The following is an 18,017-nucleotide window of genomic DNA, read 5'->3' as shown; positions in this document are numbered from 1 at the left end:
AATATTCAATGCCATGCTTAATGTGAAAAGCTCATACGTAATCTATCACCTGTATGTGGCAGTGGGGGACCCGGTAGTGGTGGGGGGGGGGGGAGTTCTCGGTCTCGGGGTTGCCACCTCCCCTTTTTCATTTTTCATAAGTGAAAAAAATCTCCCCCACCAAAACATATGTTACCTACCATGATAACATGTTGACGTGGTTGTTAATTGAATATTGGATTACATAATAAAATAAAAATTAACGTGTTTTTGATTTTTGGCATAGGCCTTTGAGTGGACTCCTCTACCAAGCTAATCACGTATACCATACCTTGGCAATTATGCGTAGCACACGTAATGAGTGTGAATGAAATGAGTGTTCGGCATGACGAGCGAACGCTTTAACCACTAGGCCCTGAGATGCTCCTTATACAGGACACCAGTTGATAAAGACGCAGAACATTGTCTTTTGTAACTGGCAGTAATAATTGATTCAAATTAAACGTGTAGTACATTTAAGGACCTCACAGGGAGGAACGATAACCGATAGCCGTTATTGGACTTTCGTTATGTCTACAACCATCTCATTCATTGCAGGAAGATGCGTACCTTCTGTAACCACAAGATGAGCATTGTTTCCATTACTGGCTACCTCAGTCAAAAATACATGCCTGTATACAAGAGCTCGTTATCTTTCAAGTGTATTCGCAGCGTTATTCGCTGACGGCCGACAGTGATCTGGACCACAGCGGATCACTCGTGAGGTTCACCTTCTTCCTGAGGGTGAACATCGGAGCCGGGATCTGCTTAAACACTCCATCGCCCATGTAAGCATTGCCCTTGGCTATTTCATCGTTCACCATAAGCAAGCAGCCGAGAAGATCCTGTGTGTCTCCATGCTTCTCCAACACTTCAGCCAGCTTGATAATGTACCAAGAGCCATGATGCCTGCTCCGGTAGGACACGTACCCTGGCGCTGTAGCGTACCCGAGAAGGAAATCAGATTCATCAGGGATGATGTTTAATGCTGTTGGTGTTCTCTCAGAAGGATGTGTCGGTTTGTCGGATCTGTTCTGCGGTGGGTCGTCGTTAGCCATGGATACATCGTCCTCAACGTTCAACCCTTGCATTCGGATATGGCCTTGAGCTCCTTGGATGAAGAACATTTTAGGTTTGCCTGCCAGGGAAGGGCACGCCGACGCTCTGAAAGGCGCGGTAAGGTCACTAACCTTCACCACTTCACAGTTTGTCCCATACACCTTATCCTTCACACAGTGAGATAGGATACAACAGACGAAAGCGTCGAAGGGCTTATGGTCGATTGTAGAGGCTATGTGTTGCATTTCCTCTACCATTCGTGTGTCAGTCAGGTTGGTGAATGACCGTATGGTAAACTCCAATTTGCTAAAGATGTATTCTAATCTCTTGGCGTCGATGTCGGTCCCTTCCCTCTTCGCAAGACGAGGCTCTCCGCTGTTACTGAGACGCGCAGCATCCCTGCTGTCTTCGAAGTCGCGGTTGTTGATGATAACGCAGATACCACGGGGACGGGCATTCATGGGATACGCTGAAAACGCAAATGAGGCATTTACATACCCATTGATGAATTGATAACGGTTGATATGTTTTACCTTGACGCAATGACACTTATATTTGGACATATACCAGTATCATAATCAATAACGTTTGCATGTACATGTCCGAAAAATAGCATAGACGGTAATATTTGGTATGTATGTGATCAATCTGAAGATGAAGCTCATGGTGATCCGTTCACCACGTTAACAGTTGCATCAGATTACGAAAACAATATCATCATGGAGGTGTTGGGGTGAAATTGGGGTTAACGTCGCGTCCAAGATTATTGCACTTATACAGCCACGTGCATGCACGTGTGTGTGTGTGTGTGTGTGTGGCTGCTTGTACTAGTCCGGACTGATGCCGATTTTATAATGCCAGCCCACTGAGATACCATGCCACAGTTTAACATGAATACCCCACTCAGACACAGTATACTGACTCAGAGCCTACTTGTTTTAGGCCCTTATGAGTGAATGAGTGAGTGAGTGTGTGAGTATGGTTTTATGCCGTTTTAGCAATATTCCAGCAATATCACGGCGAGGGAAACCAGAAATGGGCTTCACACATTGTACCCATGTGGAGAATCGAACCCGGGCCTTTGGCGTGACGAGCTACCCCACAATAAGTACCATCTTTTAACGTCTTTTGGTATGACGCGGCTTGGGATCGAATCCTGGACCTGCCGCTTTCCGGGCGGACGCTCGACTACTAGACAACGGAGGCAGTCTCATACAGAAAGGTGTAAATATAGTCACGTTATACATTTAACACAAAAGAGAATAAACATACATAGCATCTTTCAAGTAGAAAAGTTTGATAAAGTAAAATGTGTTTCAGAAGATTTTGTTATTACATAACCATTCCGAACCCACGACCAGCTGATCAGGGAGGCTTTAGGACACATGCATTACACATACTGTAGATACTCTGGGTTATAATTGGTCGCCAGCAATCACTGCTTGTCGCGCGAGGCGGCTAAATGGATTGGGTGGTCAGGTTCGATGACTTGTTTGAATGCGTGTCCTTCACCTTAACAGCGTGGAAATTTGCTTATTGCTTATAATATTATCTGTCATCATATAATTATGTTATTCATGATACCTGTCAGTATTTACATAACGTTTATAAACACAGAGCTGTACTCTTAAAGGATGAGTGATATTTATAGTACACTCAAACATACTATTTATAATGTTAAACAACTGTTGGTAATATTTGAAACATGTACCACACGTTCTTGCAAAAGTATTAGGTCATCAGATAATTATGTTATTCATTTATACTTGTCAGTATTTACATAAAGTTTATAAACACAGAACTGCACTTTTAAAGGATGTGTGATATTTAAAGTTCATTCAAACACACTATTTATAATGTTAAACAACATGCACCACACTTTCTTGCAAAAGTATTAGGTAATCAGATAATTATGTTATTCATGATACTTGTCAGTATTTACAGAAAGTTTATCAACACGGAACTGCACTCTTAAATTATGAGTGATATTTATAGTTCATTGAAACACAATGTCTCAATGTTAAACAACTATTGTCAACATTTGAAACATGTACCACACTTTCTTGCATATGATTGTACATCTGCCTTTATATTAGCGTAAGCGCAGTACATGTTAATAAAATCAAGCATGTATTATGGGCCTTTGGCCTTTATACTGTAATAAAGAATCTGAATCAATCATTGTTTTGTCTGGTCCACACTCGATTATTTTCAGACAGCTGTAAGTGAGGAGGGGTTAAACAACCAATAAACAAACAAATAAGCTATTGCATACACATAATACCTATCGACATGTAATATGTGTTTGATTTAAGGCCGGTGGAATTAATAATATTTATGTATTCATTACCAGACTCGGTGTCTTGGACTTGCAGAGACAGGAATGACTGGACGTCATCTAGCACAGCTACATCGTACTGCCCAGTGGTCGTTGGTGCCGTCACATCAGACTGTTGACCAGGCAAGGCCATGAAGCCGGAGGTGTCGGGGACGCCACAGAAGCATTCCAGTTTGGTTATGTTCCTCCGCTTGAACTCGTGGTACAGATCTGGGAATTTCGTCTTCATGGCCTTGATAATGTGGACATGGGCCACGTCGTCGTGTTTCAATAGTTCCGACCATTTCTGGCTGTTGGTGATGGCAGCACTTTTCAGATCGGCATGGAAAGCAATGTCTATAGCCCCTGCGCTGAACAGGGGTGTCGCCAGTCTCTTCACCTTCAACAGATAAACGTACTATAATAAAACGTAGTACTAAAATGACATTTGAACAAGTATGAAGCAAATGAAACTGTTTGTTTCTTGTTTAATTAATGTTCATGTAATCCCTGCGCTGAACAAACTAAATTGTTTCTAATTTTACGAATGTTCATTCCCTAGTACCTCTGACCTAAGGCGACAAAATGGGAATCGGCTGGCAATATCCTTTTGTCAGCGGGTGAGTGTTGATTGTTCGCGTCCCTGTTTCAAGAAACGACTCTCGTAGGTCTGTGTTAAATATGTCGAATATGATCGGTGGTCAGGTGAACTTATCGCCCAATAGTTCCAGCCACACAGTCCTGTTATAGCTTCCACTAGCTGACCATGGTGTACCACACAATGTACTCAGTCATTCACTCCATGACAGTAGTGGTCCCTCTCTGATTAAAAGATTGCCTTGAGTTGTTCTTCCCATGAGACAAATATATGCCTCCATGCGAAGTTTCTTTATTCATCATGCGGAGAAAGCTATATTAGATAAAAAATACATCTGCCTTAAGACTTACAATTACATGATCATGCCGTTTAGATAAACTCCCTTCAATCAACGGATCAACTGAGATCGTTTATTACTCTGAAACTACTGTGAAACTTTGTGTACCTGGACGATTCTCAACGCCTTACATGTACCACACTGAGCGTCCTCAGTAGACTCATCTAGAACATCCAGTTCTGTGGAGATTATATCAGCCAGGTGGGCGTGATCTTTCCTTAGGCTGGGGAGGAGGGAGCGATGGAATTCTTCAAATGTCACTCTCCCATGGATATATCTAAAACAAATCAATCGGAATTCAAAAATGAATACAGAATAATCTACGTAACAGAACATAGAAGATCAACCAAAGAGGATAATCATTTTCTATTATCCTCCAACACAGATTCCATTGGGCGTGAAAGGCAAATTCGCGGGATAATTACATGAATGGATCGCTGAAAATCAGTGATGACACAAGGTGTTCGTGAAAAAGGGAGAGCAAGTTTTGCCCTAGCGTTAATACATGTGTCGGTATCCTGCATAACATTAGACCCGTGAAGATTCCGGGGTAGAAAAAATAGGTCTTCAGCAACCCATGCTTGCCGTAAAAGGTGACTATGCTTGTCGTAAAAGGCGACTAACGGGATCGGGTGGTTAGGCTCGCTGACTTGGTTGATGCATGTCATCGATCCCAATAGCGTGGATCGATGCTCATGATATTAATCACTGGATTGACTCGATTATTTACAGAACTCCGTCGTATAGCTGGAATATTGCTGAGTGCGGCGTTAAACAACAAACAAACCAACCAACCAAGCATAACATTAGTTAGTTTTGCGGTACTTAAAAGATTGCATTGTCAAGCTTCCACTGTATTTTCCCAACTACATGCTGCATTCAACTGCTACGCTCCTCTGTTGTCCCACCGGGACTACGAGAGCGTGTGGGACTGCAGGGTAGTAATGGTTGTCACAAACCACATGTATTCTTCTATACACGTGCGCATGTCATTCCGGATGCCTTGTGAACAGATGTCGCGAAGTCTGGTCTACACATCAGTCAGATGGGGCAGTGTAGACGAAGGGTGGGCATTTTAGCTTTCCAGCGACCATCAATGGGTAAAAAGTGGAACGTGTGTCTGAAGGAGGGTCTACTGTTATCCTGAAGGAAGCTATTGAGATATTGTTGACTCCTATATGTATGTTATAACAGTAATGTCGTTAGGAAAAATGATTCATCCAAACCTGAAAAATTCTTCATTCTGAGACCGTTTGGTTCCTTTCAGGATAATACTGTCCTTGTCAGCAACAGACATGACGTCATCTTCCAAAAGTCGGTCAAGGACATAAGAGGACTCAAGTTCAAGGTTGCTGATAATTTCGGGGTAGCAGTTTTTCAGAGCATCTCTGTGCACGTTAATTCTCTTGTCGTCTTTTTCTGGAAGTGGATCATAGAACATCAACACCAGACAATAACCACGATGACCCGGCGATTCCATTGGGCATAACAGGCTAAAAAGCGGTAGAGTGTATAAAATTCTATCGAGGTAGTTTCCACGTATTCAGCAAAGATGAATATTATTATGTGGAGGTGGGGCGAGATGGGATTTAACGTCGCGTTCAAGATCATTGCACTTATGTAGCGACGTGCTTGTTTAAGTCCGGACCATTGTCGATTTTCTACAGCTAGCCCACTGACATACCAAGTCGCAGAAAAACGTAGCTCCTAACTGTAATAAAGACGTTGTTCATCCATAAATATTATCTTTGTCATTGCAAGGATAGGCTGTTCTCATCCAATACGTACCTATCATATATGGTTCCCTTTCACGGAATTCTTGCATGAGGTAATTCTCCATGTAGGAAATAGCCCTTTGAACTTTCTTGGGATTACATTGGCCCAGTTGTAGCAACTTGGCACATTTCTTAGTATACACCTGAAACCTTTCCTCAACATTCTGGATACATTTGATCATTTCTTCTTTCATAATGTCCTTGACCTGTGGAAGGTCATCAACACTTGACCCACTATCGTCATCTTCAGTTTCAAGGCTGCATGACCTTTGTAAGAGGTCGTTGACTATGGAATTTGGTACACCGCTTCGATATGATTCCGCCATTGATGCCATTGATAATCATGTATTCCTATCGTTTCAATTGTCCATTCCTGAAAATTTTATAAGATGGTATTGTCTGAGACGTGATAAGAACAGTATAACACTATACATGTAGTACATTAATTATATCAGGAATGACGAGAAATGTAAGCATATATAGCAAAACATTGCTCTAAATATACACCGGCACTTAATACAGGAAAACCGGTAATATAAATGATTGTCATAATATATAAGAAATGAAGTGAGGTGTAATGGGTTTTAACGTCGCGTTCCGCGTTCAATGGTCGAACACCTATATATAGCGACAAGCGCGTGCGTGCGTGCCTGCGTGCGTTTGTCTGTGTCTGTGTGCTCGTACTAGTCAGGAATATAGTCGGATATATTGTGCTTCCCCACTGAGATATAATGCTGCAGTGTAACGGACAGACAGACAGGTTTATTCACTACGACAGTATTATGGCCATATGGCCTAAAGTACAATTGATACTAACTCATAATATGATGTCACGTGCATATACAGAAAATAGTATTCTTCTTGAATCTGATAGAAAAAACATGTTTTATATAAGTAGCCACTGAAAAGATAACATGTTTATTTTGTGAGTTGATAATATTGATCATTAACATTTCAGATTTATAGTCATTATTCAAGAAGGGGAGCTATGTAGATCTTAACTTGGAATACTTGTTACACTTAAATAAGACATGGAATTCATCTTTAACAGTAGTAACATGGATACCCAACTCAGACACAATATACTGACTCCAAGCCTGTTAGACCTTTTCATCCCCTTCGTGAGTAGTGCCAGACAGGATATAGCAACAAGTATCGTAATCTTTTAACGTATTTGGTTTGACGCGGCCGGAGATCGACCACGCCGACTTTCGACTCTCTGGGCAGACACTGAATACGGTCTTAAATGAGAATGAGAAATTCCATGACGTTTAAGAAAAAACAACTACAACTTACGCTTCTGTTCCACTTGCGTTTTTCTTTAAATATTACTGCTAAAACTAATCCTTAGTTTAATATGAAGGTGTGAGGTTAGATTTGTCGATTACGCATGTATAAGAATCATATATAGAAGCACGCATGACGGAATCTTTATTTTTATCAGGTATGTGTTGATATGTCGACACTGCGTCACTAATATCCGGAACTAATACTGCGATTGCTGACTTAGGGTTTTTTACGTCCACGAACAAGATAATACGTTGATGACGTGTCCACGACAGCACGTAAAACGTAATTATATAGAGAACATAGTTTAAAATAAAATAGTTTGAATTGGACGAATCGGTGAAGTAATCGGACTGACGGGTGTGTCCACTGCCATTTGTACGGAGCCTATGGTGTTAAGCCGTTTAACAGGCCAGGTGTTCACTCAATAACAGTGAATACTATGAACATCATCTTCCTTTTATATAGGCTCAGTATCACCTGATAACACGCATGTGTGGTGACACCGACAATAGATGGTACAGACACTGAACAGTGAGTCAGTGAGTATCCGTGCAGAACCCAGGATGGGCTTGCTCGTGTCAGGCAACTCGCTGTAGAGACTGCTACTGATATATGATATACACCTAGCTGGAGTAATATCACCAGGAAACATACTGCTTCGATCCTACCTTTTCACTGCCGTTTTTTGTTACCCTGAAAAGTTTGAAGGGAAGCTTTGTCGTTTCACTCGGTTCTATTTATAGAATAACGATTAAACAACGCCCAACTGGCACGATGTTGCAAATGCGAGGACGCGCGGATATATGCGGTTAGACTTGAACCAAGTCTTATCTAAAGGCACAATTTTTGTTGTTTTCGTTTGGACCCGGGTTCAACTTGAATAGAACATTTTTTATCAATCGGAATGTCGGAAGTTGATTCACAGAACTCAATTTATATTTGTCAGTATGTGCAGGCACAAATTTATACGATTTGAAAAACCTGACCAACGTACGTAGTACAGTGGGCTGATATTTCCTGAAAAGTGCCGCACCGTAAAATACAGGTACCCTTCTAATGTGTATGTCATAATTAGGTAAACTATGTTTTAGATGTAGGCCATTGTAGAAAAAAACAGCTAAGGGCTATTTGGGTGAGTGATTGAGTTGGGTTATCATAGCTTTGAACAGTATTCCATTTATACACCCCGGCCTGTCAGCTTAAAGTGTGTGCGTGGTGGTGGTGGTGGTGGGGGTTGGGGGTGATGGGTGGTGGGGTGTAGGGTGTGGGGTGTGGGGTGGGTGGGTGTTGGAAAGAACGAGTTTATGCAGGCCTCGGGCGTTTACAACTTTGGTGAAGCCAACGAGCACGGGTATCGTGCTGACAAACAGGGATTCGAACTCAGGATCATATAGGTTTCTGGCATGCCCAAGGGACGCAACTCTGCACAGCTAACTGCGGAAGGGTTATTGGGTCAGAACAAACAATTTTGATGACGTCACAGGGGGTACCTCAACATGATATCGTTTGGTTGGATGATGTATATTCTTCTATAGTTCACATTCGAAGTACCTATTTCCGGGATCCAGCTGAGTGTTCAACTGAGGTTAATAGATGCTGCGGGTTGTAGGGTAGGTATACTTGCAGTGAAGATTCGTGGCCCGAAATATTGAAATACCTAAAGAGTGTTTCGTTGTGCACAATACGAATGTATTCTGTGACTTTGGTATCACGGGACTTGAGATAGTGATTGAGCTGGATAAAAATTCGTTTTATATCACAAGCTTAAAAAGTCTGTCAGATATATAGCGAGCTCAGAAATGTCAAAAATGTTCGGTGCAAACAGATCCTTCTGAGAAATGCAAAAACAACAGCAGCATCTGGAGGTATAATGCCATGTTTGAACAATATGTCGTTAGGACATGTGGATTTTGTCGCTGAATTGATGGGAACAGTGTTTGATGTTATTTTAGGATTATTTCATAAAGCAGATCGTTTAATTCCAAATGAATTCGGGACCGATTTCATTATTACTCGGTAGAAACGTTGTTGTTGTTTTTTAAAAATTGGCATGTAGAATTTCTTGTGTTTAAACTTTAGTTTTAGTCTACATTAATTTTTCAAGAAATCGTCATCCATCGGTGGGTATCAACTTCCGTAGATACAGATCTCCTGGTTGCAAATGCCCCGCATCGAAAGATTTTCAGCGATGGAATGTGGATTTTAAATGAAGGGAACGTAAGTTGTTCTTATCTGTCTTTCTGGATTAAAAGTAATTTGTCTGCGATAATCCGTTGAGGTCATGTATGAATGTGAGTTTCAATTATAAAACGCGAGGTGACTTGACTAAAGGTAACGACACTAGTCTGGCTTTGTCTCTCTGTACTTGTCTTGTGATATAGGACACGTGAAGATCCGGGTTAGAATAGGTATTCAGCCACTCATGCTTGCCGTACAAAGCAACTGTGCTTGTCGTAAGAGGCGACTTACGGGATCGGGTGGTTTCCACATATATCACAAAACCTCTTGTCATGTCCTCATCGCCGAAATGTTGAGCTTCATGATTTAACAGCAGACACTCTCGCAGAATGGAAAAGTACTTAATTCATCATCTTGATTATGAGATTCCCCATACCGATGATTGGTTCTACGTCTATGCTTTCTGTAAAAAAAAGTTAACTACGGCCTTGTTCTCTCTTGTCCTTAAGCATGGTAATTTCACTCATATATTTAATGTGGCCAAATAACAGTTTCAAAACATGTGTTTAAGTTACAGTACCCCTGTTAAGAGATAATACAATAGCATATACTCTGAAACGTGTGGACCCAATCCCACATCTCATTGCAACTGACTGGCTGTCTTGATGGGTCACGTGCTGTAACCCTAGCTAGTGGTTAGAAGAGCAAATAGATTTGAAATGGACGGGTTAATACCCAAGGCATTCCTAAAACTTGTGTCAACATAGTCTGCTGCTTGGAGATCTGTTAAGGATGTACTAAAAGAGAAGTTTTATCATTTTGTAAAAGTTTCGGTTAATATTTAACAGGAAACATTCGTTTTATAACTAATACCAAAAACACGCGGAACAAACAGAGAGAAATAGTTTCAAGAAAGTATTAAAAATTCATATTTTATAAAGTTGTTTTATGTCATGTTTTGTCACCAATCTTTGCGAGAAGAGTTCGCATAAGTATGTCTCTAGGAAGCTTCTCTAACTCTTGTATTGAGACATTATATTGACTGATGCTTAGTCAGTGTTCATGCTTGTGCGACGGAATGTCACTCTGAATAGTTTATCTGAAATTGCAAACATTTTCTCTTGGTGAATTGATGACCATCCAAACACACTCAAGTCTGACTTTTCTCGTTGGTTGGAAATGGTTTTGTCATGATGTTAACCCTTTTCACCCAACGGTATTTTAATGCGTTTAAATAACACGTATTGAACGTTTCATGGGTTAAGGGGTAACATATAAAAAAACATATGGACCGACATTCGATCGGTTTTTGAAGTACATGAAGCAAAATACGTTGAGAAATAAACCCAGTTTGGCCCAGGCTGGCGCGGTCGCCCAGCGTCAAATGACAAACCCACAGTGATGGTAGCGCAACCTATCGGGGGAAACCCCGAAACGCTATAAATAGCACTTCCGGCTCTCCGCAAGATGGAAGCCACGAAGCATTTTCCACTGCACGGTGTTTGATTTTCTGGACAGACTTTGTAAGATTTCAAAGGTTTTAGTTTCAGTCAACATTGACGATTTCCAAAATAACCAATGCTGTTGTGTCATCCAAAGTTTGAGTGAATGTTGATGATTTGTCTCGTTTACTGCAGGAGAATGTTCTCACATATCCTCTAATTAAACCATCCGATCGAACAACGGTGCATATTTCATTGTTTGTGAATATACATTAGGCCTACCTAAGAACAGAGATAATATGAATAAGAGGGGCTCTAGTTTAGTTTTAGTTTTTTGCCGATGCACGCTTAGTATGTCAAATCGAAGGGCACCTTGTCAATCAAGTGTGACGCCGCTCGGCAAGAGCAAAAATATATAAATTTAAATAAAAAATTCAAAAATTAAATGTTTTACTGCCACTATACTGCATTTTTCATCTATTGTTTATCCTATAACAAATACCAGCTACCTGGGATGTTCATCACATCTGCAGGATGTGCTATCCTTTCACTGTAGCTGAAGTCTTTACTTGAGTAAGCAGGAGAGTATGAAATTGTAACATTAAATGCTAATTTTGACACAAAAGTTACAAGATACGATGTTTTACTGCTTCAGTATTTGTAATTTTTTGCGAAATTCTAAAATGTGACAGACAGATGTGTAGACAAGTTATAAAATTGATCTGGACTAGAGACGTAACACTCATCACGTGATCTGTTTCACATAGGTGTCATGTCTCATTGATGATGAGATAGCACATGTCACAACTATGTTCCAGAAGTCCCCGGTTCTTTATAAAAAATCAATTGAATTAGATAATAATGAGCGATCATTCCACAGATTATCGGCTTATCCTTTGAACAAAGTATGCTCCTTTTACATGGGCACTTCAAGCCCAGATATGGGTGTATTCTGTCTGCTTTAGTAAACCTACATGTATAAACACTTTATTTTTGACAAATATTCTGTGCAAGATCACAGTGATTAATCAATCAATGTGTTATTGGGTAATCCTTTTTTGATTGATGATTTTTAGCAACTAAACTGCCCATTCCCTTCTTGCTGCGCTGCCATGTGCATATCATATAACATGTAACACGTTCAACACATCAGACCTGGAATTGTAACCCAATCTTAAATTGAATAATTACCCCAGACATGAGAAATGCCAAATGCAAACCACTGATTGCTATATCCTTGACACTCTCAGAGGCAGGGGTGAATGTTATCAAGTTAATTTACTGTCTTTGTCCAGTAACTATACCTGTATTAAAGTCATTACCTGAGCACCAAGTGAATGACAACAAATACACAACTTATCTTTGTTGTTGTACACATATTTGCTGTAATAAGAGTTTACTTAACTACATATTTGAATATACACAATTACACACGCCTACAGATTTTTCAAGGTTACAGTAATCATCATCCCATCAAATGTGAGGATTCAAGTGGATTCTCCCTCACTGACAACAAGGTGGTCTCAAACTCAGTTGGTTGGGATGCTGACGCTAACTGGCAGCTGGTGATTGTGCGGGCTAATCGAAACAGCTCGGGCTAGGCGTCTGAGAGTTGGAGTGTTGTTTCCCTTCAAATCATGAAAATAGATTACCATGGTAACTTAACCATCTTCTCATTTGCACAGTTGTACTGGGAGGGCCCACTGGAGGAATCAGTGAGACTGAAGATGTAGACACTCCCACCAACTTCCCCAACATGTTGCCAGAACCAACAACACCCAAGCAGCCATTCCAGCTTATCCTCTTCTTCTGCTTCCTGTTTGTTGCTACAAGCTTTGTGAACAAGGTGAGTTGGGTTTTTCAGCCTGTTCTAGATGAATGCTGATAGCGGGACATTGGCCAAAAGTTTGTTTGTTGTTTAACGCAGCACTCCACAATATTTCAGCTATTTGATTTTGATCGATTTGTGAGGTATGGTTATCATGGTTATCAATATGACTATCCAGGGTGATAACGAGCACTAATAGACATTGTACTACAGAATATCTTATGTATGCAGGGTTTTATCCTGACCTACAAAACTAGGGTCCTGAGGACCCCCAATTCCTAGTTTCAAGGGTCCTTACAGGAAATAAGAGGGTCCTGTAAAAAAATGAAGTGGTGTTATGTACTGTACTGTAAGATCTAATAATTACTTTAATTTCAGGAATTATATATTTCTTGTCAAGATTTGGTTACAATGAACATTATTATGCTTCCCTCGGAATGCAAATATATTATTTTCTATGTCCATTCTATACATTTGTTCCTAATGGATGCACATTTCTGCATCTTGTAAAACCCTGGGTATGTATACATGAGATGATTAATATTATGAGTGGTCCAGGCAGTGTGGGTACAATAACACACAATCAACCAAGGGATGCGGTAAAACAATTACCAATCAGACATTTTTGTTCCCTTGTCTTGAGGCCTACAGTGGGTACCCGAGTAGGGTCGGGTAATAGGGGGTCGGCTCCCGGGTAGTAAATTGGGACTCGTCCCAGCCCTAATCGATGCTCGTGATGTCAATCACTGGATTGTCTGGTCCAGACTCGAGTATTAACAGACCGCCGTCATGTAGCTGGAAGATTGCTGAGTGCTGTGTTAAACAAACATACAAACAAACAAACAAGTTACTCAAGTTTTCAATGGATTTAAATGTGTAACACTACTACCATTAACCATATGACTTCTTTGTTTCAGTATGTGTTGTCAGTCCTCAAGTTCACCTATCCAACTATATTTCAAGGGTAGGTAGTCGTTGTTAGGTACTGTCTTTTGATGAGAACATGGAAAAAAATGTTTCATTTTCCAGTGTGCCACTGGGCACTCATTCAGCATGTTCTGATGTGCCCTTTGGAATTTAGGAGTGCCAACTGGAAGAGTACTATTAATCAATCTTCTAAATCAGTGAATCTCATTTTACCATGAGCTGAAATTTTGCCCCCTTTCTATTCTTTGAGATGGATAATACCAATAATGGGACGATAAACCGATACATCGGTTGATCGCGATTTTTTACTTCTCGATACAAGTATCGCTCACAGTCGCGAACTAAGTAAAAAATATCGATTCTGACTTTAAATGTTTGCCTTTATAACTGTCGCACTAAACACTAATCAGTAGTGAAAGTTTATAGTGAAAACATAAATATTTTCATTTGTTGTGCCATACTTGACTCTGCCAACTGTAAATCGTCAGTGTGCCCGGTATTTGGCCATCCTGTCTATGAAAATGATGGCTTACGCACCACAGATAAGATCTTATGCAAGTATCGTGATACATATTGGATCGTGAGTAAGGTATCGTGATACGTATCTGATCTCACAGTTGATGTATCGTCCAAGCCCTAGATAATACCCTTTTCAATTCCTGAATCTGCAGGTAGAATTTGTGGGTCACACTGTGCTTACTTTCCACATATTTATCTCTGGTTCAATATGATAATTTAGAAAAGGTGACATTGTAAAGCATTGTGTTTCATCACCTGTGAACATGTATTATGATGATTATAGATGGCAGACTCTGGTGGGAGCGTTGTTGTTACGTATCCTCATGGTCACCGGACATCTGGAGAATCTGCTGTCTACAGTCAGAAGGTAGGTATAATATACATTGATCACCATCTCTGCATGTGCTTATGTATGTAGCGAAGTGACAACACATGAACAATTTCACTATTTCTTGTAATAATGTTTTATGGTTATGTCGTGCCTCTTCCTCAAGTAAATCAAATAATACAGAAGTTGTCATACATATAGTTTCATGTTTTCATGGTATTCCAGCTTGTATATGCCTATCATAGACTTCCTTTTTCAATGATGAATGTAAAACTTGCTCTGTTTGTTATAGAGACTCAAATAATTCAGCAGTATTGCCTTTTCAGAATGTTTTCCTCTTTTTCGGAAACAATCTCATTAAAATCAGATCTTAGTTCTCGCTACTGCTAAACAAAGATCTGAGGACATCCTATACGGGTCACGTCAGACCGACCTTCACGAACTTTGAACGACCAATGGGGTGGCCAATCAGAAGGCAGCTTTCTCGTGCTTTACGGCACTAATTTCAAATTGGCGACTACGCTTCGAAACATATTTTGACAAATACTCGATTACAAATTTGAAACCTGAACAAAAGAACATTCTGGAATGGCTAATAGATGGTCTAGACTGTATGGATTCAGTCGTTAAACCCATAACTATCAATCGAAATACCCTGTGTTCAAGTTTTCGAGGTTACATGATTAGAAATCACATTCCGACTGTCACTTTCATAATCTGGTTAGCGACGCTCTGATTAGTCGGATGAAAGGTTGTTCTGACGCAACCCCTAATGGTATGTCTTCAGATCTTTGTTTAGCGGTTGCAAGAACTAAGGTCTATTTTTAATGAGATTGGTTCGGAAAGAAATGTCTAATATGCTGTATATGTTGCCATATCAGCCTTCATAAGCTGCCTTCACATAGTCATCATAATGGTGAAGAGTTACCTCCCTTTAAAAAATGTGTATGGATAATCAAGTTGATCAGAACAACAATGAAATAATAATTATTTGTTTTCAAATATTATATGATCTGGGAACATATTATTGTTTAAAAAAGTATCACCTTAATATGCATCAACATAGACAATATTTTGATTACTGGAAAAAGTCCCAAAGATAATTTCATTCACACACAGTCATCAAGAAACCTAAGGGGCTGATTGTTTAATAATCAGGGGGGAGCCTTGGAATTTTTGTTGGAGACAGACTATTTGTTTGGCCCCTGCTTCAAGTCACACAGAGAGGAACACAACAATGCTGTTTAGACCAACAACAACACATTATTTTACAGAACACCCAACTCGTCAAGTATATGACAAAAAATATATCCAGCATTTTCGAGTCCAGATTTATTTATTTTTTTATCCCAGCAACCCCCAATTTATCCAGTGGTCTGCCCCTAAGAAGCAAAAACTGACTCTGCATACACAGCTACATCTACCATTCAGGGTCTCCCTGATTAGCAAACATCCTTCTGCTAACATGCCCGTGCTTGTGAGTTTCACTAACGTAGATTACACAATGTAGATAATCACATACCTCCCACATTAAACCAGACTTCAATGACAGTTCTGTTGACAGACCAGGTAAAGTGAGGGATATGTTGTATAGCTACATTAACCTTGCAGCGTCATTTTTGTGTGACTGTGTTTCAGGCAGGACGTAGCAGTATGGCTGCCAGGAATGATGCTGTTTGTCACCTCCATATACTCTGGATCCAGAGCTCTTGCAAATCTGGTATGTGGTAGTAGCAGTAGCAGTAGTTGTAGCAGTAGTACATGTAGTAGTAGTAGTAGTGGTAGCAGTAGTCATTCTAGAGGCACAGCAATAGTAGCAGTAGTAGTAATAGTAGTAGTAGTAGTAGTAGTAGTAGCAGTAGTAGCAGTAGTAGTAGTAGTTGTAGAGGCAGCAACAGAAGTAGTAGTAGTTTAACGCTGCACTCAGCAATATTCCAGCTATATGGTGACGGTCTGTAAATAATCAAGTCTGGGTCAGACAATCCAGTGACTGACATCATGAGCATCGACCCACGCAATTGGGAAACGATGACATCAACCAAGTCAGCTTGTCTGACCACCCGATCCTGTTAGTAGTAGTAGTACCAGTGGCGCAAGTCACATTAGTAGTAGTAGTAGTAGTAGTAGTAGTAGTAGTAGTAGTAGTGCAAGTCACAGTAGTAGTAGTAGTAGTAGTAGTAGCAGCAGTAGTACCAGTGGCGTAAGTCACAGTAATAGTAGTAGTAGTAGTAGTAGTAGTAGTAGTAGTAGTAGTAGTAGTAGTAGTATTTGCAGCAGCAGTAGTACCAGTGGCGTAAGTCACAGTAATAGTAGTAGTGGGAGTAGTAGTAGTAGTAGTATTTGCAGCAGCAGTAGTACCAGTGGCGTAAGTCACAGTATTGGTAGTAGTGGGAGTAGTAGTAGTAGTAGTAGTAGAGGTGGTGGTGGTAGTATTCAGCATGACACGATTGCTATACAGTTTGCCTGAGGTGAGTTATGATTCATCCAAGTAGTTTAATGGTGTAATACACTATTCTTATTGTCTAGAAGCAAATTCTATCACTTACCCCTGATTTCATCTTATCTTCCAAACAAATGTGTAGTAGCAGTGGTGTTGTTAATACTTGTACTTTTACAGTAGCTGCCTGGTCATAAGTAGGTATATTGGCAGTAAACACGCTCACCAGAGTTATCTCCCTTGTTCAGAGTTTGTGATCTACATTGCTTGGGAACATACTTTATTCATCAGATTACTTATTACACTAAAAATTGAAAACCAGAGACAGTGTAGTTCATTTTGTCATAGTTTAGAGTCATGGAGATGTGTTTACCAACACAAAATGTGATTTGATTGGATAGCTTGATCTGGCACAGATTACAGAGCTCTTTTTTCATGTTTTTCTTCATGAAAATAGGAATGACACAATTATCGATCTTTGAATGAAATAAACACATAATACAACAAATTATGAAACCCATTCAGTCACTCACTCACTCGCTCCTCAGGGCTCCAGATAGTTTTTTAGCCATTTAGTATTTACTGACATGTTAACATTCACATTGGGTTTTCTTTGGCATGTTTGGGTAGTGAATATATTTTACTCCCTTGGATCCAGTCTATTGTGTGTATTTAAACCCATGAGTAGACATTTTTGAAAAGTAATTTGCTTAAATGGTGTTTCCAGTAACTTCTAATTTCCTTCTGTACATGTGCTGCCTCAAAGTTGTCCAATGTCTCAAAAGCTCAGTGTGCAATAAGCAGTACATAGTACTTTTATGCATTTTTCACTGCAGAGGGTTTATGTATGAGTGATGCCTACCGTCAATCAGTATTTACAGATTAGTAAAGATATGTAGGCATGTAAACTGTAAAGTCACTGTGTTGTTTTACCATGTTTACTATTTATGGGTTTTTTAATTCT

At 40.1% G+C, this 18,017-nt stretch overlaps 2 protein-coding genes across 5 annotated transcripts in view; one reads left to right on the top strand and one right to left on the bottom strand.

Annotated features, from left to right (window-relative positions):
* Positions 1–18,017, top strand: part of LOC124143790 (transmembrane protein 241-like) — a 49,511-nt gene that overhangs the window by 12,188 nt on the left and 19,306 nt on the right. The window contains exons 1-5 of one of the 3 annotated variants that reach the window (XM_048401627.1): positions 9,512–9,611; positions 12,700–12,860; positions 13,760–13,806; positions 14,572–14,655; positions 16,255–16,336. In XM_048401627.1, the coding sequence (XP_048257584.1) occupies positions 12,771–12,860; positions 13,760–13,806; positions 14,572–14,655; positions 16,255–16,336 (303 nt within the window). In that variant the 5' untranslated portion in view covers positions 9,512–9,611; positions 12,700–12,770. Of the gene's footprint in view, positions 1–9,511; positions 9,612–11,017; positions 11,096–12,699; positions 12,861–13,759; positions 13,807–14,571; positions 14,656–16,254; positions 16,337–18,017 lie in introns of those variants that run through there. The other 2 variants (XM_046512892.2, XM_046512893.2) reach the window with 2 other exon arrangements.
* Positions 85–8,148, bottom strand: LOC124143787. Of its 2 annotated transcripts, none has more exons than XM_046512887.2 (6): positions 8,063–8,148; positions 6,118–6,477; positions 5,556–5,748; positions 4,438–4,606; positions 3,428–3,794; positions 85–1,546 (listed from the first exon to the last, which is right to left on the bottom strand). In XM_046512887.2, exons 2-6 carry the CDS (start codon positions 6,437–6,439, stop codon positions 693–695), a joined length of 1,905 nt encoding a protein of 634 aa, XP_046368843.2. In that variant the 5' UTR covers positions 6,440–6,477; positions 8,063–8,148; the 3' UTR covers positions 85–692. The 2 variants fall into 2 exon arrangements, with proteins under 2 accessions (XP_046368843.2, XP_046368842.2); XM_046512886.2 differs by lacking the exon at positions 8,063–8,148 and adding an exon at positions 7,401–7,824.

This window comes from Haliotis rufescens, unplaced genomic scaffold, assembly GCF_023055435.1.
Source record: "Haliotis rufescens isolate VD_foot unplaced genomic scaffold, xgHalRufe1.0.p SCAF_1, whole genome shotgun sequence".
Classification (NCBI taxonomy): Eukaryota; Metazoa; Mollusca; class Gastropoda; order Lepetellida; family Haliotidae; genus Haliotis; species Haliotis rufescens.
This window is presented reverse-complemented; position numbering and strand designations above follow the sequence as displayed.

Coding starts and splice junctions, on each gene's coding strand:
- LOC124143787 (XM_046512887.2), bottom strand. CDS start 6,439: ATGGCATCAATGGCGGAATCATATCGAAGCGGTGTACCAAATTCCATA. Junction 5,749..6,117: donor AAGGGAACCATATATGATAG/GTACGTATTGGA, acceptor ATCCACTTCCAG/AAAAAGACGACAAGAGAATT. Junction 4,607..5,555: donor CAGAATGAAGAATTTTTCAG/GTTTGGATGAAT, acceptor GATTTGTTTTAG/ATATATCCATGGGAGAGTGA.